The sequence below is a fragment of the Propithecus coquereli genome, unplaced genomic scaffold, assembly GCF_000956105.1.
Source record: "Propithecus coquereli isolate 6110/MARCELLA unplaced genomic scaffold, Pcoq_1.0 Scaffold58, whole genome shotgun sequence".
NCBI classification, from domain to species: domain Eukaryota; kingdom Metazoa; phylum Chordata; class Mammalia; order Primates; family Indriidae; genus Propithecus; species Propithecus coquereli.
The window spans coordinates 5,870,856-5,896,238 of record NW_012151729.1 but is presented as its reverse complement, the minus strand read 5'-3'; the positions used below and the strand labels follow the sequence as shown (position 1 = coordinate 5,896,238).

Genomic DNA, 25,383 nt, shown 5'->3' with positions numbered 1-25,383 from the left:
TGTAATGTGTTTAAGGGAGGGGAGCCACAGGGTCTTGTCCATGACTCCAGCCACATCACCCAGCCCAGTGCATAGCACACACTAAGTGCTCAGTAAATATTTGTTGATTAAACACATTTGAAGTGATTGGAATTAGGGAAGGGTGAAATGAACAGCCCTGGAGCTTTTTGTCTTTCTCAGCTTGGAAATATTTAATTCCCTAATACTTACAAAGAGAACAGGGTGTTTGCCCTCAGTGGTGTGCAAAGAACCTGCTTCCCTTCCCCCACAGAGAGCCTGCTTCTCACCAGCCCTCCTGCAGAGTACAGCCAGCCTCTCGCATCAAGACATCCTCCATCACAGCTGAGGAAAAAATGCTTTCATCTAGCAGCAACTTGTCCATAATCAGACCAATTTTGCTTCTGGCAGATTGGAGCCCGACACAAAGTAAAATTGCATAGGAAATCCCTTTGCAGCCTACTGGATGGGGAGAGGAAATTCCCACTTCCTTTTGATACACAGAGGGGAGGTTTTCACTCCCTTCGGTGCCTGAGGCAGAGAAACAGGCTGCACAGCACCTTGCATTTATTGGCATTCTAGTTTACTTTAAATACACTCAAAATGCATTGAGATCTTCTAGCTGCTCTGCTCTCACAATAGCCCTTTGATGTAAGGAAAGAAAGAATTTCTCGGTGTGTCTCTTGGATGAATCTATGTTAGGATTATTTGGGATGCCTGTGAAATCTGCAAGTCCTTTGGCTGCATCCCAGACCTACTGGATCGGAATCTCTGGAGGCAGGACCTGGGACCATGCATTTTAACACCCTTCCCAGGTGACTCGTGTGCACAATAAGGTTTGAAGATTATTTAATGACCTGCCTAAGGTCACTAACTGGGTAGCTGAACCAAGTTTAAAGTGAAGGGTAACTTGACTTCGAATTGGTGCCTGATGAATAACCAACCCCTTGCAATTGTCGATGCAGAAAGCTGCTGTCCAAAAAGATAAGATTTCTTCTTCCTGAAATGGGAATTCGTATCTCAGCCAGCACTTCACCCTGTACCTAGGAGTGGGAGGCACAAGGCAAGTAGGGCTCCATTTTATATCTTGCAGGCTAAGATCTGGGAGCTGAAGTTACTATTATTTTGTGTCATGTATGTTGCATAGACATCTAAGAAAGGTTATTTGTCAATCGCTGGCTTCTTTTTATAAAATGAGGAGAAGGTTACAAGTCTTTATACTGCTTTGAGACAACCCAATCAGTATTTTTTTTTCTTCAGTGACAGCAAAGAGTCACAGTCACTGAAGGGAAGCTAAAAAATCATTTCTACGATCCTCAAATTCCTTAAACATCAGTGCGAAGATGAGGCATTCTTGCAAATGTTACAGGTAGTGGATGCCTGTTTGCTAGGAAGTCACTCACAGTCATTGGCTTTTGCTTTAGGAATGCACCTCACATCGACAGCCAAATTGATGTTTTCTCTCATTAGCGAACAGAATCGATAGAATGCCTCATCCCTCCCTCTACACGAGTGATCTTTTCAGAGGGAGGAGAAGGAAAAAATGTTATGCCCATGTGACAAAACAGAATAAATAGCACAATTATTTCCCGTGAATAAGATGAAATGACCTGTGTTGAGAAACATCAAAGGACTGCAGAATGAGGAGCAAACAAAAGACCCTCGAATTGTAGTATCGGAAAGAAAATGGTTCTATGCTATAGCTAGGATGAAAACAAAAACTCCACCAGATAATTCTTTTTCCCATGTGTAGAATCAGACACCAAATCTCAAAAAATTGTCCGATATCCAGAGTGGGCACAGAAAATGCTCCTAAAGATGAAATAGTGTAAAACTTCATGAGATGAAATCATATATTTTAGGAAGTACTCATGCTAGGCAAATCAAATACAAGAATTGCACGTGGTAAATCAGAACCTTTCAATGGGTGTCTTCCAAGAACTAAACTAAGTAAACAATGTTTACTTAGATGGCATCCTAAAAGTTTGAGGCCACCAACAAGTTGTTTGCTGGCTGCATGTCAACATGGTCTGCATGAATTATGTGGTCCCATCCGGTTCAATGGTTCCAAATTCCACCTATGTGCGGAGGCCTCCCCAATTTCTATCTCCATCTCAGATTGCCTCTCTGAGATATACATACAATTCACACACACACACACTCACACACATATATACACACTCATATATACAACTTCCTTCTTGGCATTTATACCTGGGTATCCTATAGCCACTTCACACTTAATATGCTCAAAATGAAGCTCATGATTTTTCTTCTCAAACATCTTTCTTTTCCAGGTTTCCCAGCATCAGTATTTGGTGCCCACCAAACACCCAATTGTTCAAGGGCAAAACCTGAAAACTATCTTAGTTCCATAACCTCTCCCCTAAAATTGAACCTGTTACCTCCAAAATATGTCTGGAGCCTGTTATCTCTTCACCTGTACCTTTTCCACTCTGATAAAGCCACACTATCTCTCCTCAGACTTCCTATACGAACTTATTTTAACAGAATGCATTTCATCTTTAAACTCCTTCAATGGCAAGGAGTTCCAATGTTCTCAAAATGAAATCCAGACTCTGTAAGGTGACCTCAGAGGCCCTGCCTGATCTAGCCCTTCCCTACCTTTCTCCTCCCTTCAGGCCACATGGTTTTCTCTCACTGGGCTCTAGCCACACGGGGCTCATCTATGTGCTTTGAAGACATCACCTTTTTCCTGGTGTTGGGCCTGGAAGTGTGCTTATTCTATTACTCCCTACAATGGCCAAGGCATCATTCTTTAAATGCTCAGAAAGTCCTTCCCCTGTGCCCCACACCAAAGTGACCACCTCCAGAAACTCTCTCATGCCACCCTGTTCATATATCTTTCCTGGTGTTCATCAAAACCTCAAAGATCTTCGATGTTTCTGCTTTATTTTCATTGTCTGAGTCTCCCATTATAAAGTAATTTTTTTTACTTGTACATCGTGTGTCTCATTTACCTGGTATACAGCCTGGCACACAGCAGCCCCTTGATAAATGCCTATTGAATATTTGAATGAGTGAATTAATAGAGTTCATTAACAAATTAGAGAATTCCTACTTTACCAATAAATTGATTTCATCACATTCTCTGAAATGAGCTGACATGACTTTAAGTATGTCTGAATACACAGCAATAACTTATTCAGGCCTCTGTAGTATCAACTGGCATCCTACGGCACTAGATGTAGAGTATTGTTTATTGTCATTCAAACACCTCACATCCTGGGTCTCCCATCTAGTGCCTAGTGCCTTGAGTTCAGTCTTTCACTTTGATTCTGCAAGTGCTCGATGCCCCAGCAAAACGGATTTCTTCCTCTTTCTGAACTTACACACCCCAGGATCCTTGCACACTCTGTTTCCTCCATTTCAACGTCCGTCTCATAATTTCTGCTTCCTGAAATCCTCTGAGGCACTTGAGTAAAGAAGTATCAAGCAAATACTGCAAAACCAGTATTTAAATACTTCAAATTGGGGAATTTGGGAAACAGTCACTGTTATATATTGCTAGTGGATTTGTAAGTCATTAGCAACTCTCTAAAGGGTCATGAATACCTCAAATTAAAAAAATATTAAAATATGTCTTCATTAACTTTGATCAAGGGATTCTATTTTTGAAAATGTATTCCAATGATGTAATCACAGTAAATAATCATAATTATTGAACATTTTTGATATGCTATGTTGTTTAAAAATCCATCTAATTATATTATTACAATAGCTATTCAGGATAGATTTTATTATCCCAATTTTATAAATCAAGAAGTAGAATCGTGAAACATTTGAGATAACTTGCTTCATGCCAATAAGTAGTGAAGCCAAATTTGAAATAGGTATTTTAACTGTGAAACATATGCTCTTAATCACTCTATCACACAACTTTTCCTGGATAAATGCAAAGATTTAGTAATTAATTGTTCATAACAATGTGGTAAATATTGAAAAGCTGGATAAATAAATTAGGGCATACTTCCCTCTCTTAATATGTATGATGATCACTATATATTGTTAGATAAAATATAACAGTTTACAAAACAGTACTTTCATTATGATTACATTTTTGTTAAAAAAAAAGTAATGATTTTGTTTGGTATAAACTAACCAGTCTCTTGCACAGTATTTGACATATAGTACTAGTTTATTGACTGAATCGATTAATAAATATATATCCATAATCAAGAGGTTAGAAAAATATGCCACAAACTTTTAACAGTATTGATGTGTGGTTTGTGAGATTATGAATGACATTTATTTTTGGATGTTTGTTTTAGTTATATTTAAAATTTTCTACATTGAGAAGATATCATTTTAGTAATCAGAAAAGGAAAAGAATAAACATTATATTCTTAAAAGTTATTTAGGGTCTATCTTACATACCTTCTTCCCATAAGTCTGTCTTTGTCCCCTAAATATGTGACATTTCTACCTCTTTTGTATTCAAAGCACTTTTGTCTTTAGCTCACCTTGCCTTGTATTATATTTATTGATGTCGTGTTTTATTCTCCTGTACCATACTGTGTCTCCTCTTCAGTGGTATATTTCTTTAGAGCTGGGACTATATTTTATTTATCTTTACAACCCTTTCACTTTCTGGGACAGTACCTTAGATATAGCAGGAGCTCACAATATGTTTATTGTTGTACTCATAGTATCATTCATTAAAGTCCTGCTGAATAATTCGAAGTATGACTCAAATTTAAATACATCTTGAGTATCAGCCTACAACCTGACACCCAAGATGTACATAAGTAAATTAATAGTAACAGTGCCATGCTGAGGCATATTGGAAACTGAAGAAATAAGAAAAATCAGTAACGCTGATTCTGTCTTTATTTAACATTTTGATGTTTTGTTCATCATGGATACTTTACATTAATTTTGATTTTTTAAAAATATTGCATGAAAATATTTATCTTTATTTTTGTCACTTTAACTTCTTAGTTCCGTCTCTGTAATACGATAATAGCAGGTAATGCAATTTGAGCATCTTATAACTATATATAGATATATATGTATGTGTGTATGCATAAAATGGCATTTTATACATATATATATATATTTTTTCATCTAGCCCTTACAGCCATCATAATGAGTACCTATGTTATTATCTCATTTTGCAGATAAGGAAACTGAAGCACAGAGATATTAAGTAATTTGATCAAAGTCACCAGCTAGAAAGTGGTAAAACTGGAGCAGAAAAAGCTATTAGTGAAATAAGTAAAGTGGAAGGGAAAGTTGAATAATTTTTATTATTGACTTTGATCGGAGTAGAAAACCAACTTGGGTAGATGAGACCAATTTTTTTTTTTTTTAAAAAAAAAAGAGCCTAATTTTTAACCAGTAGCAAGTGAAAGTCATTCATTAATTCACTCAACAAATATTCAGCCTCCACTGAGGCAGTGTTAGTGTAGGCGAGAGGGCACCTAAGATATGTTGGCCAGGGACCTCCATGCCAATGGCTGTTAGTATCCAACCTAATTCTTCTCTTGAAAAAGTTTCTGCCTTTATTCACCATTTTGAAGTATGTTTTCCAGACAAAATACAGATTGATTGCCATTTTGATTTTGGCTCTCTGATCCAATGAACAGTTCAAGCAGGCTGCCTATTTCTTATGCACAGTAAACATTTAAACCTGTCCTCAGTTCACCTGTATCCACGATGATCATCTAAGGGAATGTGTGAAAAATGTGGATTCCTGGGCCTCATTCCAAACTACTAAGTCAGAATCTCTGTTGTCAAAACAATGTTTAAAGAGCAGGGGCTTTAGTGTCCCAAAGAGTAGGTTTGAAAATTAGCTCACCCATTTATAAGCTAAGAAGCTTCTGGTCAAGTACTTAATATTTTTTGTTTGTTTAACTTTAGCATCCTCATAGGTAAAGTGGGAATAAAAATGTCTACCTCTCATAAGGTTTTGGTGACGATTAAAGTAGGATGAGGATCTAACTCTAATGATATTTATAATAATGGCTTACAAATATTGAGTATTTACAAAGTATCAAGCACTGTGGCCAATGCCATACCTGCATGAACTTAGTAACTTTTCTTAAGCACTTAGTAGGTTCACAACTGATAAGATCTATAGTTAGACACTGGGATCCTTGAATGGGTGGGGAGCCAGTCACAAAGATAAGATTTAAGTCCAGAGTGTGAGAATAATGGATAACCTGGAACAAGTCATCCAGCCTGGGGGCCAGTCTACTGCATCAGAATTATCTGGGTGAGCTCATTAAAATACACTGCAACACCCAGTCCCTGAAACTCTAATTCAGTAGCTCTTAGGGACCTGGGAATCTCTACTGTTTAAAAAGCATAAGTGATTTTGAATCGCAGCCAAGGTTTAAAACAACTGATTAACTTGGGCTTTAGTTTTCTTAAGAGCCATGAGGTTAGGGACTAGGTCATTTTTTTTCTCCTTCTTCCTCTTTTTTTTTTATGTCTAATGCCTGGCACAGTGCTGCCACATAGAAGACACACAAAAATATTTACTGACTAGATGGCACAAAATGGGATTAATAATTCCTGCTCTGTCTTTGCAGGGGCTTTAGAAAGATCTTTTGCAAAGTTCCATTTGACAATGCATCTGAAAAATATTAATAGTAGATGCTATGCACAAGAATAATTTTAGATCCAGCAACCCCACTATTGGGTATATATCCAAAGGAAATGAAATCAGTATGTCAAAGAGATAGCTGCACTGTTATGTTTATTGCAGCACTATTGACAATAGCCAAGTTATGGAATCAAACTCAGTGTCCATCCACAGATGAATGGATAAAGAAAATATATTTATGTGTGAGCATGAGTGGGTGTGTCTGTGTGTGTGTGTGTATATATATGTATATATATAATGGAATATTATTCAGCCATAAAAAGAATGAAATCATGTTATTTGTGGCAACATGGATGAGCCTGAAGGACATTATGTTAAGTGAAATAAACCAGACACAGAAAGATAAACATCACATGTTATCACTCACACTAGGAATCTAAAAAAGTTAATCTCACAGAAGTAGAGAGTAGAATAGTGGTTACCAGAGGCTGGAGAGGGTGGGGGTAGGAGATGGAAAGAGGTTGGTCAATGGGTACCAAGTTGCAATTTGATGGGAAGAGTAAGTTCTAGCGTTCTATTGCACAGTAGGGTGACTATGGTTAACATTGTGTTGTATATCTCAAAATAGCTAGAAGACAGGATTTTGAATGTTCTCACTGCAAAGAAATGATGAATGTATCAGGTGATGGATATGCTAATTATCCTGATTTGATCATCATGCAATATACACCTGTATTGAGACATCACACTATTCTCTATAAATACGTACAATTATTATGTGTCAATTTTTTAAAAGTATAATTTTATAAATTTATTTATCAATTTATTTTAGTATGTTTTCTCCTGCTCTTTAAACATAGAAAATTTGGTTTTTGGGTACCCCCCCATTAGATTGAGTCTCTAAAAATGAATTATAGCAAGACTGTGAATAAACTACCTTCTTCAAATTACGCAGATTAATTTTTGCTTAAATTATTTTTTACCCAGAATTGAAATGCTACAGAATGACCCAAAGTCCACTATGCATGTTAGTTTCCATTATAAAGTTCAACCCTGTCAACTGTTCACTTCCTCATTCATTAAAATTAGTTTTATACCCGTGTTATACCACGTCTAGAATCTACATCTACCATCAGTGAGTAAAATCTGTTTTAGGCAATCCTTACTGCATTCTGCTGGAAGAGCTAAACAATGATTTAAAGCACCCAGAAGTGCTGGTCCAGTTCCTTCTGATTGCCTATCGTTTAGCTGTTTTGAAACGACAACCTTAGGGAGAGCCATGGAGGTCTCCAAGCCCAGGCTTGTGAAAGAAAGGAAGAGAATTAGAAACAAATTCTTCAGGAGGAGGAACACGAATGCATTATCCCAGGTAAAGGGCCCGGGAATAGGGAAAGCTCCTGAGAACCAGAAAGGAAATTATATGCTGAAATTGGGACTCAATATTCCCATAAATCATATGACTAGACTTGAATTCTTCCATCTCCCTGTGTGCTTCGTGTATGGCCAGGGAGCCTCAGCACAGGATGGAAGGAAGAGATTAATGGCTGACGGCCTTGGAATGTTCTCAAGAATTCTCCGGAGTTGACAGAGCAGCCTGAAACCAGGCTTGCCCAGTTCAGCCTCTGTCTCTGCAAACCTATTTCACTGAAGGTTCTTTTCAGTGCTGCCTCATTGATGGGAATAAAATATTCTTCACCAGAAAACAGGGTAGAATGAAATGATTAAATCCATTTCTAGCTTAGAATGCTATTCTGACATGTATGGGGACTTACATTCATGGAAGCAAAGACGAAAGTTTTCAGATCTGAAATCGGCACAGCACAGCACCCCCCCAAGGAGGCAAGGAAAAGGGCAGGGGGGAGCTTTCTCCTACCTTCTGTGGTTCCAATCTCGATAGTGCCTTTCACTTGGCTGAAGCACCATAGCGTGTCCTGGGTGAGCGTTCCAATTCCTGAAAGCGACACAAGGAGACACTTCAGGTTAGGTAAGAGCTCCCGGTTGTTCTTAAAAGGCCAACAAGAAAATAAATATATGGTGTAATCTATGCATTTTTAAAAGGAGACTTGCACACCAGGTATCATCTCGTCGGAGAAGAGACCTTAATGAGTCCCGGGAGAATGCTGGGTCTGCGAGCACCACGTCCTGCTGTGAATCACTGTTCTGTCTCCTCCGCCTGACCATGCCAGGGCCAGTTTGAACTGGAGCAATTGGAGTTCGTCCCTTCTCAGGCCCTGGCAGCATCCTAGAGTGGTTACGAAGGGCCTGCAATCGCCCCTGTGTGACTGGCCCTTTTCATGGGAATACTAATGCTTTCGATTGTTTTCCTTCTGTGGTGGTGGGGAAGAGAAAGAGGCAGTTCGTTAGAGGGGTGAGAGGAAAAGAAAGGCGACTTTAAAAAAAAAAACAAAAAAAAAAAACTGGGTTTCACAGCTTGCATGGTTGAGCGGCCAGTAAGGGGGTCAGACACCCAGAGAACTTCCATCTCTCTTGTTCACGTCTTGACTGCTTGCCAAAGTCAGAGCGGACTGCAGAGCAGGGGAAAGTGAAAAAGAAGGCTGGGATGGGGGCAGGGGCAGCTAACGCAGGGCTGGGCAGTCCGTTTCTGACAAATGCGGCCTGTTTTGTTCCAGGAGATTTCTGTTTGCAATTTGATTAGACATTTGATGGGGCTAAATTTCCTGTGTCATTGTGACTTCTAGTACCCACTACTAATATAGATATTAATACATATTCTAATATGTTTATTACTATAAGTATTCAAACCAAAGGGGATCTTTTCAGAACACTTCTGGAGAGCAGCGGTGCCAGTTTCCTTCCCAACAGCAAGAATGTTCCCTTCCATGCTACAAGGTTTTAAAATTAAGGGGAACGTTGCATTGTCAAATTTTGGGAGAGGGTATGAATTTAAGAATGATTAAATTCAGTAAGAAAAACCATGCATATCAAAACCAAATTGGCCCTTTTAAAACACGCAGGGAACTGAGTAGTTATTCTCATTGTCAGCGACAGATTTTTATTGAATTCCTATAGAGAAACCTTCATTCACTCAGCCACACCGGGGGAGAGTTGTTTCTCATCTGCTTTTCTCACTGTTGTTGACAGTACCCTTGATGGAAGCAGCATAGGGTCATCATTAAAAGAATATTCTTTGCAATTAGACAGGGTTTGTAGTTTGGCTCTGACTTGGAACAAATTCCTAAACATGATAAGACTGTTTTCTCCTCTTTAAAGTGGCAATAATTATAGCACCCATCTCTCAGAGTTGTCGTGGATATTAAATGTGATTAGCAGAGTCAAGCAACTTAATGATGGATATTACTATTATTTGCAAGGATTCTAAAATATTCAATAGTAACAAAGAATATTAACTGAGAAAATTTCAAGTGGCTGGTATGAGGCAGGCACTGTGCTAAGAACTTTCTAGAGAGTATTTCCATGCTCACACGAATCGTGAAGAAGGTATTATCATCCCCATTGTGCAGGTGAAGAAACTGGGACTCAAGAAGTTTTGGTAACTCCCCCAAGATCATACCTACGGCATGGCAGAGCTGGGATTTCAACCAAGCCTGCCTGAATCCCAATATTTCCAATGTGCAGAAGTCAGTTGTCCATTTAACAGTTCAGAGAAGCTTCACTGCTTGATCTAGAGTCTTATTTGGAAGGCTTAGCTGGAATACAGCTTCAGATGCCAAGTAGTAAAGTATCAACGTCTCCTCTAAGATGACACAGAGCTAAAAATTTCCTGATAAAATGAGCACCCAAGAGGGGAGAAGAAAGCCTTTGGCAGCATTTATTGGTGCAGGGAAAGACCACACCCAGAGTACTTCCAGCTCCAGCCTTGGGTTTCAGCATCAGACATTCTTTGATAGGTTCTTACCCTTCCTTGTGAGTTGTCATTGGCCTTCTCTAAACTGCGTCAGTTCTGCAGTTGAGAGCTAAGACTACATCAATCTCTTAGGGAACATTAGCTGCAGGTGAGATTTTCCCCCTGACTTTTGTCCTGGCAGAGTTCCTATATGGCTAGTTATGATTCTGGGTGTAGATGCTGTACCTATTATCACAAAACATGTACTTTCAAGCAAGCAAACATACACAATTCTGAAACACATACACACCTAGGAAGGTTTAGATATGAGCCTTTGTCAAGATATTCACACTGATTCAGGGAATTTTAGCTCTAGAGGGAACCTTGCTTATGTGTGAAATGAACTTCTTTCACAACTGAAAAACCCAAATTATAGACAGTTAGACTTGGTGAGAGTTGCACAGCAAGGGATCATGGGGCCAATTCACATCCCAAGGACAGTCCTGACGATTACTCACAGATATGATTGCCCAGAGTGCAAGCTCCGCCGATTAAAGTCAGTTGATTACTGTGAGGGTTTCAGGCAGCCAAGACGTTGTCAGTTTTTTTGTCATGGGCAGGCTTCGATTGGACCCAGTTTCTGTCTCCCACTAAGATCATTGCCAAATGATGGCATTAGTTACGTAAGGAGAGTTTGGACCATGTCGTCTTTATCCTCCAAGTGCTAAGCACTAGCTAGAAACACAAATGCCTAGCTGGGTTGGATGTAAATGAGGAAAGCTGGCCAGGTGTGAGATAGTTAGTGAGCGACACTCGTCTGAGTCTGTGATCCTTTCAAAAGTGGTGGGGATGTGGGACCTGGAGGACTCAGGCCTTGTCTAAACGTGCAGCAGCTACTCAGCTCCAGCTGAGGCTAGCCATGGCGAATCTCAATCTAGCGTTATCAGATTGGCTGATTTTCCTCAGAAACAGCCAGAAATCTTGATTATTATGTGAATAACTCCAAATTTTTAAATATCGTCAATCAGTTCAAGTTTCAACACTTACACAGCACAGGGCAAATACCACATTAGGCCAAATAGGGTCTTTGTGCCACCAATCTGCAAATCTCTAGCCAGAATATTTATGCTGAAAGACACTTTAGAGAATACCTAGTCCATTTTCACCATTTTATGATTAGGAAGCGAGGCCTCAAGAATAGAAAGAACTCACAACCACAATAAAGTTACTTTAATTGCAGACCTATGACACCACGGTGACAAATCCAATTCTTACACCAGATTTCCTTCTACCACTAGGCTACGGTTCATGGTGATGGTTTGGCAAGATATCTATCTAGATTTAATGAACGCTCCTTAGGGAAGTGTATTTAATTGCTAAAGTGGATGACTGGGAGAATTAAACCAATATAGTGAGAAAGGAAAATTTGTTTCTCTTAAATTACAGAACTCGACAGCTTCCCTAAACCCCAGTGCCAAATGACACTCCGGTTGCTATAGTAATGGTGTCAATAAGCAGCATTCTCCACCAGGAGGCTGGTACAGACCCAGTTGTTAAACATCCTGGAAGACGTTTGTTTCTTTCTCTTCACTTACAGCTCAAACAGACGCTGAGTCTCACCGGCCAATGGCCAGGAGCTCAGCCCATTGTTGGTACACACCTGTCTTATCTCTAGGGTCCTAGAATAGCCTATTTCTGGATCTGGTCAGCCTTTGGAGATCATTTGGTCCAAATCCTTCATTCAAAAGCAGAGGACACTGAAGCCCAGAAGGGACATGGCCACAGAATGAGTTCACAGCAGAGCTGGAGCCAGCCCAGGGCTCTGATGTCCTGCACAGGGCCCTTGCGAGTTGAGGCCAGCCTTTGTGCTGCCTCTTTTGTGCCAACTCAGCTTTGTGAATACAATGAACAGAGGGTGTGACATGCAGCAAATAAAGTCCTTATTGATTTGGGGTGGAAAGAGGTTATTTTCAGGGGCTTGGTGCTAGCAGTGTGCTTCTCTCTGCAAGAGAGGGAGAGAGAAAGTGGGGGGAGGAGGCAGGAGAGAGGAGGAGGGAGAGAGAGGGACCAGGGAAAGGGGGAAGAGGGGGAGAGAGAGAGAAAGTGTGGTCCTTGCCCAGATAAATGTTCTCTGAGAGGAATCTAATTTGAAATTGGTTATGTTATAGGCTGTAGATGTATATTCACTACATAGAAAGAGCCTACAATTGTGCGATCCTCTCTGAGCATGTTGTAATGAGACCAGCATGACTTACAGCAGGCCATTGGCATGAATGAATGTCTTGCTAACAAATCAGCCCCAACTAACTGTGGAAATCTTCCTATCCAGGAAGCCAGATTGCTAAGGGGAGACACTCTGGTGCTTCAGAGACAGTTAAAAATTAGGGGGACTTCAGTAATAAAGGCTTTTATTTTTCAACATTCTGTACATTGCTCCATTTTTAGCAATTGACACTGTGTCTAATAAAGACAGGCCACGTCTGTGTCCTCAACTTGCCAGTGAGCTCATACAGAACAGGAACATGTCAGATTTTAAAATCAAACTTTTCCCTTGCACAAGGTTGCATCAGCCCTTAGAACTATTGCTGTGAAACCATCATTGGATCAATTTGCCGAGTTTAATTCACTGGATGATTTCAATGGGCAATCAAGCAAATTGGTGATTGGCTAAACTGCCCATCACGACAGTCCATCTAGTGGAAGAAGGGAAAGGAGGTGGAAGGAAGTGGCCACATTTGACTGTTAAGAAGATGGAATCAATTAGGGATTTGTGATTTGAGATAGGAGTGAGGAAGGGGAGAGGTGAAGAAACTTTAGGCTATTGGTGAGCCAGTGGAGCTATTCGTTCTTTATTGATCTCTTTATCCTACCTCATAAGAATTTATTTGCTGAACAAAAAAAAAGGAATTTATACTCTCAAAGAAATAATGATGCTGCCATGTGCCTCATAGGAAACCTCACCCTATTTTACGAATCAAAGGAAGTGGAAGTGACTAACATCCTCAGATAGATTGATGTGAATATTTACATGGTGCATACTGAGAAAATGAGAAGATAGTTGTTATTTCTTGCCCAGTGCATCCTAGAATGCTATTTTGGAGTATGATTAAAAAGTAGCTTAATCAAAGCATATTTTACTCATCTTCTCCATATATATATTAAATAATTATTTTGTAATAGTGTTACTAATATTTATAGTAAGGTTTTAATAAATGGTTAATGTAGTCCTTTCCACTCTCTCTTTTTGTTAATAGAAAGATTTGGAGGTATAATTGACATATATTAAACCGGAGATATTTAAAATATACAATTTGATAAGTTTTGACATGTGTATACCATCGCCTTGAAGCCATCACTCATAATATAATAATAACAATACAATAACATAGTCAACACCCCCAAAAGAGTCCTGATGGCTTTTTGTTATCTTTTCCAGCTCTTGCCTACCCTACCCACACCTCCCCTGCCCATAATCTCGGGCACCTCTGATCTGCTTTCTGTATATATTAGTCTGTATTTTCTATAATTTTATATAAATGCAATCCTATGATATGTATTCCTTTTTTCTGGCTTCTTTTCCTCAGCGTAATTGAGATTAGTCCATGTTGTTGCAAAATCAATAGTTCATTTCTTTTTATTGTGGACAAGCATTCCATTATACGGCTATACCTAAGTTTGTTCATCCATTTACCTAAATTTAGGTTGCTTCTGACCTTTGGCTATTACGAATAAAACTGCTAGAAACATTTGTGTATATGTATTTGTGTATGATTCTGTTTCTCTAGGGCAAATACCTAAAAGTGGAATGGAAAGGTCATATGGTACACATATATTTAACATTTTAAGAAATGCCAAACTGTTTTTTGAAGTGATTGTGTTAGCAGCATGTATGAGAGTTCTAGTTTCTCCATGTCCTTCACCAACACGATATGGTCAGAATTTTTAATATTAGCCACTCTACTGGGAATGTTGTGGTATCTTATCATGTTTCAAATGTGCATTTTCCCAAATAACTTGTTTTGGTGCTTATTTGCTATCCGTATATGTCCTTCTTGCCTTGTTCCACTGGCTAGACCTCCCGTAAAGATTTTACTAGAAGCAGTGAAATTAAACATCCTTATCTTGTTCCTCATCTGAGGGGGAAAGTATTCAGTTTTTTACCATTAAGTATGACGTTAACTGTAGATTTTTCATAGATGGGTTTATCTGTTTATCAGGTTAAGGAAATTCCATTCTACTCCCAGTCTATTAAGAGTTTTTTAAATCAGGAATGCTTATTGGATTTTGTCAAACTGGCATCTATTAAGGTGAAAACATTTTTTTTCTTTTTAAAATTTGTTTATGCAATGAATTACAGTGATTGATTTTTGAATGTTAAAGTAATCTTGCATTTGGTTGTAATGTATTATCGTTTTTATATATTGTTGGATTTGATTTGTTAAAATTTTGTTTAGAATTTTTACTTTTATACTTATGGGAGAAATGGGTATCAAGGAATGTTGACCTCACAAAATAAGTTGGGGATTATCTGCTCCTTTTCAGTTTTCTGGAAAGTTTCTGTATAATTGGTACTATCTCTCCCTTAAATATGTGGTAGAATGCATCAGTGAGCCATCAAGGATTGACTTTGTGTGTGGTTTTTAATTATAAATTCAATTTCTTTAACAGACATAATGTTAATCAGGTTACCTATTTCTTCTTGAGTGGCTTTGCTAATTTGTGTGCTGTCAAGGAACTTCTCTATTTTATCAAATTTATTGGTATAATGTTGTTCGTAATGTTCTTTTATTATACTTTTAATATTTGAAGAATCTGTAGAAATGTACCTCATTCATTCCCAACACTGGTATTTTGTGTCTTTTTTTCCTGATCAGCATGGTTAGATCCTCCCAAAGAACAAGATTTTAGTTTTATTGCTTTTCTCTATTGTTTTTCTGTTTCCTGTCTCATTGATTTCCTCTCTGATCATTATTATTTCCTTTCTTCTGCTTACTTTGGATTTCTTTTTGTTCTTTGTATGGTTCCCCTTGAAGTCATTTATTTGAGATACTTCTTTCGTAATGTAAGCATTTAGTGCTATGCATTTTTTTTGTAAGTACCACTTTAGTGGCATGCCACAATTTTTATATATTGAATTTTCATTTTAATTCATTGAAAATAATTTCTAATTTCCCTTTTGAGTTTTTTCTTTGACTCTTGACTTATTTAGCAGTGCGTTATTTAGTTTCAAAATCTTTGGGGGATTTTCCAGAGATCTTTCTCATATTGACTTCTAATTTAATGCCATTATAATCAGAGAACATACTTTGTTTGATTTGAATACTTTGAATTTTACTGCGACTCATTTTATGGCTCAAATATGGCCTATCTTGGTAAGTATTCTGGGTGCACTCAAAAAGAACGTAAATTCCGCTGTTGTTGAGTGTTCTATAAATGTCAATTAGGTCAAGTTGAATAATTGTGTTTTCTTAAGTCTCCTATATCCTTACTGATTTTTTGTTCTCCCAATTGTTGCAAGAGAAGTATTGAAATTTCCACATGTAATTTTGGGTTTGAGTATTTCTCTTTTCATTTCTGTTAATATTTTCTTTATAGTTTTGAAGCTCTGTTATATACATTAGCATAATTAGGATTGTTATTTCCTCTTGATAAACTGATTCATTTATCATTATGAAATGACCTTCTTTATCCTTGGTAATATTCTTTGCTTTGAAATCTACTTTGGTATTAATATAGCCATTCTATCTTTGTTTTATTAGCATTAATTAGCATGGTGTACCTTCTTCCATCCTTTAACTTTTTGCCTATTTGTGCCTTTTAAAGTATGTCTTGTAGGCAGCATACAATTGGATTTGGGGTTTTTTGAAACCCAATCTAAAAATCTCTGCCTTTTAATTGAAGTATTTATACTATTAACATTTATTGTGCTTACTGTTATAATTAGGTTTAAATCCATTATCTTATTGTGTTTTATTTGCATCATTTGTTTTTTGTTCTCCTTCACTTTTATGGCCTTCTTTTGGTTTCTTGGGTATTGTTTATGACTTCATTTCACCTACTTTTTTGAGTATTGAGCTATAATTCTTAGTTTTGTTGTTTAATGGTTGCTATAATGTTTATAGTATTTATCTTTAAGTTATCACAATCTGCCTTTTAGTGATTTTATACTACTTAAACATTACAATAGTATATTCTATTTCTTCCCTTGCAATATCTGTGATATTGTGAAGTCTTCTGGCATCTAAAGAGAAAGGATTACAGAGACCTTGGCCCTGATATCTTGAAGTCCCTGAACTAACATAGCAACTGCCTGCCTCTCTTTTCGTGGCATGAAGAAACAACAAATTTGATTTGTTGAAACCATTGTTTAGTCAGTTATAGCTGAATCCAATCCCCCATACACAAAGTGGAGAGAGAGGATATTATCTGTGTACAATTAAACAATCGTTTTTATTTCTTGCACAATAAAAGTCAAACAGTCATTTTTAGGTTTTTAAGAGGTAAATTACTTCAGAACGATCCATCTTACTCATCCTCTGCCTATTTTCAACCTTTAACCAAAATGTCAACTATCAAAGCACAAATAGCACTGTTATAATTTATGTATAATTTATTCACATCTCCATTTGTAGACTTCATTCTTTAAGTACAGGACCTATGTCTTATTTGTCCTTTTGCCTTTAGAATCTAAAACACCTCCTGGTACATGTTAGCAGACCAGGAAGTTACTATTTAATTGAATTACAACAGAAGGAGAAGAAGCTCTTTAATCCCAGGGTGGAAGCTGTGCCCACAGGATAAAAACCCATGCTCAGTTATGTAATATGACAGGCAAGCAGAAGGCAGCCAGGACAGAGGGCCAGCACCCTGTCATTGTACTGGAGTCTCACTTCCTGTAATACAGGAAGTACTATTTGTCTCTACAAGGCCAAACGTGTCTTCTAGCCTCTTGGAGAAAAACATCTTAGAAAAAAGAAGCCTTTATAGATGCTTTAGCAAATGCTCCCCCATTTTCAGCCTTTAATGCCTACATAATACCCTATTTTACAGAAACATTATTTACAGAACCATTTCACCAAAGAGGGTAATCATATTAAAATATAGATATGATACTTACTGCATTGTTTCATTTAAAATGGGCAGTGAATTATAAAACACAAGTGGCAAAATGCCAAACAATGGCCTGCTCATTTAATTTTGTTTTCTCCTGTACTGATTAGGTACTCATCAATTGCCTCAGATCTGGGAGTGTGGTATATTCTCTGGCCTATGGGGTCTGAAACCACCAGGAACCAGCAACAGCTCAAATTGGATTTCTTCTCATGCCTGTGCAGAAAGGTTAGACAAGTTATTGAGGCATGAAACTCCCCAGTTTGAGTCATTGACAACTGAAATTGCCTAAGTGTGAGATCATACTTCTGCCTGAAGGCTTGCAAGAATATCTTTGGGATGGGTGTCACTGAGATAAACAGATAAGATGGGGCCAATGGGATCAGGAAGTTTTGACATTGTAAATTATTTCGTATTTTATGATTTTATATATTGGAAGTCATTCTATTCAAATACACAGACCTGTAATCCTAAGAAAGGTCACTCACAATGTGAAGCCTAGGGCATTTTGAATAGATGCAGAAAAGCAAGGTTTAAAAGCCCAGTTTTCCTGCAAATTGGAGGGATAGGAATGGGTTTACAATGAGGATTTTTAACACGAAGGTTGAATTTGCAACCATTCATTTTTTATACTCATGCCTAGTCCACCTGATAAATAATACATTTGTATTATGCTTATAAAATATGCAAATGATCCAATTTGCAAATAAATGCCTAGAAGAATTTTTAAAACTTCAGAGGTAGCCTTAATCCTAGGATTTGCAGCCTTCTTATTTGTGAGGTTTCTATTTTATTTTGTGACAGCTGCCATCAATTCAATTAAACTATATAGAAAATGAAGTTTGGTGGTGGTTGGTTTTTTTTTCCTGCTGAAAGAAGAAAATGATCAAAAAGTTGGCAAGATGGGAAGCAAGGAGCACATTTGCAAACAGGGAACTCAAACAGTGCCACATCAAAATAAGAGGGAAGAAAATCCAGCAGCCAAGCAGATACAGCCGTACTTGTTATCTCTGTCCTTCACTCTCGTTCTCAACATTCTTTCCTTGCTGTGCACAAAAGTAGTTGCAATTAGAATTGGAAAAGTTCGGTGCTAAAATAATGCTCTGACAGCAAACGGAAGCAGAAAGCGAAAACTCAGTATATGCAGGCGTGGAAAATGCTACAAGAGATGATCATTTTAAATGTCCTCTAGGATGTGAGAGCAGCCCCTGGCAGCCACCCAGAGAACAATAGTTAAGCATGACCAAGATTGGCTTCTTGTAAAACGCAGCTACAAATTCCCCATGATGTGTATACCTGCAGAGGGAACACAGAGTAGGAACTTGAATACAGAAACGCATGAGCAAGACCACTGAATTACTGTTACACATGAGATATGTCTTCTAGCTCTAGAGCTACTATCTGTTGAGGGCCTGCTCTGTGCTGTGCGCCAAGATAAACATAACTCATATCGTCTTAACAACACTCCGCATAGTTTAGATGTTTATAAGCAAAGAAATTAAAGCACAGAGAGGTTGGGGGCCTGCCCAAGGTCATATTGCTAAGTGTGGACAAGCTGGCATCAGCTGTCAGGTCTCATGGTCCTAAACCCATGCCTCCCTCCTCGTGACATCTCCATCTGGGGTGTCTGTTGCTAAAGGGCAGATGGAATTTCTATGATCCAAATTCTGTCCTACATGTATGAGGGAAGCTTGCTGGTTACAAGGAACCTCAGGGATCCTTTGGTTAGTGAAGCATTCATTAATAACAGTAAATTAGTAAATTTAAACTTTTCTCAAAGCTCTCCACCGTGCCGAATCTAAGAGGTGGCAGTCAAGAGGGGCGTTATGGAGGAAATGCTTGTGGCTCCTTTTTTGATGACTTGAATTTCTCCTCTCATGCTTGTTCCTTCAGGTCACACAGCTTCCACATAGGGAAAAACCTTTTCTCTGGCTGGAGCTCTGGCCACTGGAAAGAGTGTCTTTGGAAACAACGGGGTGTGGGGAAAGCTCCAAAATGACTAGACACACCTGGGCCACCTGTTGAACTAGCCCCAGGGAACTAGATTCAGGAGAAACGGCAGGGAGAGGAGCTGCTGAGGAAAAGGCTCCTCTGCAGGGTATAAGCTACTTTCTGCTTCCTGCAGTTTTGTGCAAGAGGAGATGTGCAAATAATAAATAGAAGGAAGGACAATTACAACGGCAGGAGAGATAAGTGGGCCGAATGTCATTGGAACTATGCCCGTTGCTCCAAGCTTTCAGGCTGGTGCGGTGCTGTTTCTTATTGCACCATTTATCCATCTAATACATCGTTCAGATGCTTATTGAGGGCCACTGTGCTCGAGCCTGTGGGATATGACAAGCAAGGTTGCTGTTTTCATGAAACTTACATTCCAGGAGATGACACGATAGGCAATGCTCAAATATATATGAGTTGTTAAGTAGTGATAAGTTCTATGAAGCCAAAAGAAGCTGGTTAAGAGGAAGAAAGAGCTACAGGGGATATGAGTTTTCATAAGAAAGTCAGATCAGTCCTCTCTGAACAAGTGACATTTGGACAGAGACCTAAAAGAAGTGAGTGAGTGAGGCAGACAGCTAGGAAAGACATCCCAGACACAGGGAACGGCCAGTGCAAAATCCCTAAGGCTGGAACGTGCTTGTCCCGGGAACATTAAGGAGGCACGAGGGGCTGCAGGGGGTGGGAGGAGAGCGGGAGGTAACTAGGACAGAGGCTGCAGTGGTGGGCAGGTCATATGGGGCTCAAGCACTTAGGATGCTGTAAGGATTTCTGCCTTATCCTCTGAATGAGATGAGAAGCCACTGGAGCGTTTTAAGAAATCACTCCAGCCGCTGTGCTGAAAAGAAACAAGAATGAAAACAGAAAAAGGAAGGTAAAAAAGAGCCAGTTAGGAGGCTAGTGCAATAATCCAAGCGAGCAATGGACCAGAATGGTAGCGGTACAGACAGTGAGGAGTGTTGGATGTTGGGTATGCAAGAAGGACAGTAGTGACGCCAAGATGTCTTTGGCTATGTGACTGGAAGAATGGAGTCACCATGTACTGAGATAGGCACCGGCAGGCTGAGAGGTTTTTTGTGTTGTGTCTTAGATGTCCATTAGATATGGACTAGGCATTAAATATCATCACATTCGCTTGCTGTGACCCTTTACTCTGTGCAAGATTTCTGTGCAAAAGCTTTTTTAATTAATAGAATGTCTGAATTTGATTAACATCCAACTTCCACACTGGAGAGCAGTTTCATGAGAGCAGCGACTGTGTTTGTTTCTCTCCACTGTATTCCCAGCACCAAGCACAGTGCCTGCCTTGGAGCAGGGACTCGGTCACTAGCGCATGCGCGAATGAATGTTAGAGTGGAGGAGTGACTCCTTCCAACAGCTCCGTGTGGAACTGGGCCAACCACTTCTACAGTCTTTCTGGGCCTGGTCTGAGCCCTGCCAGTGGCATGACCAATGTAGATGTCCCTGGAATGAGTCATGGCATGACCAGTGTAGATGTCCTTGGAGGAAATGGTGGCTGCTATAGCACAGTGCCACCGATGGAGTGGCATGAACAACAGAAATTTACTGTCTCACACTCTGGAGACGAGAGTCAATTCCTTCTCTTTCCCTTTGGCCCAGGTAAGACCTTCAATTCAAGGTTCTTAAATGCTGGTATTATTTTACTATTAATATTATAAAGTTGGAAGAATACAAAGAAAATACATTTTCAAAATACAGTATCATAGATTAATTTCCTTGAGTTTAGGTGGCAACGGCTTAAAGCTATGGCTGCCTAGCTTTAAGTTTAAACCACCAGACCATATTAGCTATACAATTTGCACCCCTGACATCATGCCCTGAAACTGTCTCATCCTCGTGCCGGCTTTATCTGTAGTCGGCGTAGTTTGTGGTCTATACTTTAGCACCAGGAAGATGCTACTATCTACTCCCCAAGGCACAAGCTGATCTTTATGCTTTAAATTCTAGCACAAAGAGGCATTTCTCTGCATTGAGTTTTTCTTTTCATGAGCCCTTCAATGAAATGGGTTAACAAGTGAAGCCATCATTTTCTATTAAATCTTAATATTTAATCAGAATAGAATGATCTCTATGTGCTTTGCTGCACCTGGGAAGGGATGGTTCACATAAAGGCATTTAGAATAGAAGTTAGAAGTGGAGCACTGAAGACGCAGTGAGAGAGAACAAGGCTAGACCTCACCCTTTCCCCAGTTGCAGCCCAGCCTACGTAAGATCCAGGTATCGGCAGTAAACAGTGTGAGCGCCAGTGTTTTAAGAAAACCTCCATCCTGCTGTAAAAAGCAAGGGCATAGGAATAAAGCCATCATCCAGGGTTGACACATTGGTCAAGCACTGTCCAACCTTTATCTGAAAAAAAATGGTTCCATGGTCAAAGCTCTCTCTTGGATATTTACAATGGACATGAGCAGGTTGGATGAGGGGAGAAGTCTTAGATTTTAGAAATCTGTTTAGCCTTGTTTAATATATCATTTTTACGAACCTATTTTTATTTGTTGCTAAACATCTTTTGAAACATGGCATTCTGTGGAAGACAATTTATAAGAGGCTGAACTAACTTGCTTTACTTGGAAGTTAATAGATTGAAAGGAAGAAAAAAGGCTGCCTGATATAACAAAGAGCACGGGTTTGACTAAGTTCAGAGACCCATGTTCAGGTCCTCCACTGACCTACTTACTGGCTTTGTGGCCTCAGGTGAGTTACTAAACCTTTCTGTAATTGAGGTTCTAATTTGGTTTTAACTCTAAGCAGTTGACCTCTGATGCATGTAAAATATCTTGATGTGCAATAAACAGTAACCATGTTTTTATAATCTGGGCTCACCTTTGCACCTCTGTCCTCTCCAGAACTCTATTGCACTTTTGGTCAGCACCCCTGGTTTAGAGCAGCCAGGAGCAGTGGCTAACAGCAGGGGCTTTGGATTAAGGTACACTTAGGTTCAAATCTTGGTTCTGGCATTTATTAGCTGTGTGGTCCTGAACAAGTTACTTGAACTCTCTGGGCCTCGGTTTCCTTATCTGTGAAATAGAACTGCTGGGAGGATCAAAAGAGTGAAAGTATGTAGAGTGTCCAGCCAAGGGCCTAGTTGAGAGTGATTGGCACAGTAAAAAGCTGTTATAGGGTTCTGGTTTTCATTTTCCTGTCTCCACATTTTTCATCTCTGGCTTGGCTGTGATCTCTTTGCTTAATCTCATTGCTTAGCACATTCGATCCCAGTCGCTGACACGCCTGACAATGGGTTCTACCAAATCCCTCCTCCACTCTCATTCCCAAACTGAAGCTTCCTCCCTAGGGCAACTGGTGCTTCTAAGTTACTTCCAGATCCCTGGCCCAGCTGCGGGGAAGGAGAACAGACAACAATTTCTCTTCCCACAGCCTTCCATGCATTCGTTTTCCCTGCAAGTCTGACTGACTTCTAAGTGCCCTCTGGCTGTAATTATTCAGGCAAAGTGAAGTGGACAGATGGAACAATTATTTGGAAAGCTCAGCCAATGGAAAACAAAACAAAATGACAGAAAAAGAAAACCCTACACCAAACTCTGCAGTTGAGGGGAAAGAGTTGATTGGTTTAAATTATTCTTGTTGCCTGCTGACATGGATAGCGTTTTCCGGGTAATTGCTCTGCTCTCCCCATTTGTTTGCCTGTGTAGAGAAATGATGTCTTCTTCGACGGTGGCACTACAGGTAGCCCTCCCTTGAAGGAACAGATTTGTGGTGAGGCTTGTCTAAAAGCAAATTTTTGTTGAGTGACTCTGATCAATTCATTGGCTTTCATGATAAACACAAGAGATGTTGTAGTAATGGGGAAAAAAATGGGTCTCCGGATATGCTAAGAAATCACACTCTAGAATAAAGCATACTTTTAAAATTAGGTATTTGAAACATTTCTGAGAAAACAATAACAATGTTTCATAGCTCTGGAATCAAACAGCCTGATTCAATTTCGGGCTCTGCCACGTTTTTGCTGGGAGCCCTAGTATAAATTATTTAGCCTCCGAGTTTCAGGTTCCTGGTCTCTCCACTGGAGATAACAATAGTTCTTCCTCACAGAGTGATGATTAAATGAAACAGCAACGTATATGCAGGGCTTAGCATGGTGCCTGCCACATAATAAATTCCCAATCAATGGTGGCAGTTATTAATGAGTTGTGAATAAATAGCCTTATGTTTCAAGTTATTATAGAAAAGTTAAAGTGGAAAAAAAATCCATCTTAAACTCCAAAGGATGGCAAGCTCAGGACCTCACGTTTTGTAGGGTTTGAGAGCTTATTTTTCTGGTTCAATTCATATACTGATGCAGCTTCAATTTTTCTAGGGCACATTTCTGTTCAATGAGAGGTACCTCTTCTATGTACAGGAGATTATCACACAATATTTGAAGTCTGGTCATTATTCACGAACAGTGAGAATCCGGTTCAGGGCCAACTGAGCAGTGAGTGTAGATTTACTCAGGAAGCTACAGGCCCTAATTGGACCTTCCATGCTGAAACAGCTCTCTGGGCAGGAGAGCTGTTTTGGCCTTTCCTGGACGGCCTTCTGCCTGAGTTAGGGGTATATGCCGCGTAACCTAAGGTGGTGTGAATTGTGTTGCAGACTTTCTGCTCTTCTAAAACAGAAATCAAAGGCAAACTCTGAATGACTCCTGAGCCTAACTTTTTCTCATCTGGGTAACCAGGTCAGCCTCTGTGTAACAGAGGTCAAAGACTTTGCCTAAAAGACAATACAAAATATTAGTAATGACCACAGATTGAGAACGTAATATATCAGGTACCTGTCTGGATGTTTTACAGAAATTGTCTTATTTAATTCCTACAACCGCTGAGGGGAGGAGTATTACGAAGCCGACTTTGTGGATGAGCTAACAGGCACAGAGGAGTTAAGTGATTTGATCAGATCTTACAGCTGGTAGAGTCTGGATTTGAACCCAGGTCTTCGTATTCCAAAACCAGAAGGCTTAATTAACTGCTCTGTTACCTTTTATGAGAGTTAATTTCAATCTGGGGACAAACAGAAACACCTGTTCTTCTGGAAAGTACTTTGTCTTGGTGTGGAGCCACACGACCAATTCATGACAGCCTGTGACAAAACCCAGACTGATCCCAGGTCTCTTCTAAATAACAATGATAAAGATAATGGATACTAATTCAACAGAGGTAATAACAGCCGCAGTAATTTAGTGAATAAATATTATATGCCAGCTACCATGCTCAGCACTTTAAAATTAGCACAACTAACCCTCAGGGAAACTGCAGCCCTGCTGTCTAATAAGCCTGCATTTGCCTCTAACTCTGCCATTTAGCCTTTACCCCCTCCCTCTCTCTCTAGCTCTCTCTCTCATTTTCCTCACTTTGAAAATAAAATTTGCAGTGAGAATTAAATGAGATAATGTGTGACAGACATTTATACAGTGCTTAGAAGATGGCAAGCCCCAATAAATGTTAGCATTACTATTGCCCCTTTTCTAAAATATGAAGAAACCAAGTCTCTAGAAAAGGTGAATGAACTGAGGCCTCATGACTAGCAAAGTCCATTTGTAAAATCTGGGTCAGTTTCACTGCAAAGCTGAATGAGTCTTTGCACTTGACCCTTGGCTCCCACACCTGCCCACATGTCAGACACATCTGGGCAGCTTGTTTAAAATCCAGGGTCTTTGCCCGCATCCCAGGAGACTCGGATTCACAGGACTGGACTTTCAGGCTGTGCTGCTGCAAGGCCACGTTGGGACCTGCTGCACTGGCTCTTGCCACCACCTCAGTTTCTGGGTCTCTTCTGCCCTGTCCCACATAAGGGAGTGTATGTGTTACTAGTGACTGCAGCAAGCCTTCTGTGTTAGTCAGGCTGCTGTAACAAAATACTACGGACTAGGTGGCTGAAACAACAGTAATTT

The 25,383-nt window shown here is 39.5% G+C and overlaps 1 protein-coding gene across 3 annotated transcripts in view; it reads right to left on the bottom strand.

Annotated features, from left to right (window-relative positions):
• PPP2R2B (protein phosphatase 2, regulatory subunit B, beta) overlaps positions 1-8,900 on the bottom strand; it is a 480,871-nt gene extending 471,971 nt beyond the window's left edge. For 2 of the 3 annotated variants that reach the window (XM_012658303.1, XM_012658305.1), the window contains exons 1-2: positions 8,640-8,900; positions 8,442-8,519 (exon numbers count right to left, since the gene is read on the bottom strand). In XM_012658303.1, the coding sequence (XP_012513757.1) occupies positions 8,442-8,519; positions 8,640-8,809 (248 nt within the window). In that variant the 5' untranslated portion in view covers positions 8,810-8,900. The remainder of the gene's footprint in view (positions 1-8,441; positions 8,520-8,639) is intronic. The other variant, XM_012658308.1, reaches the window with a different exon arrangement.
• Positions 8,901-25,383: the final 16,483 nt, after the last annotated feature.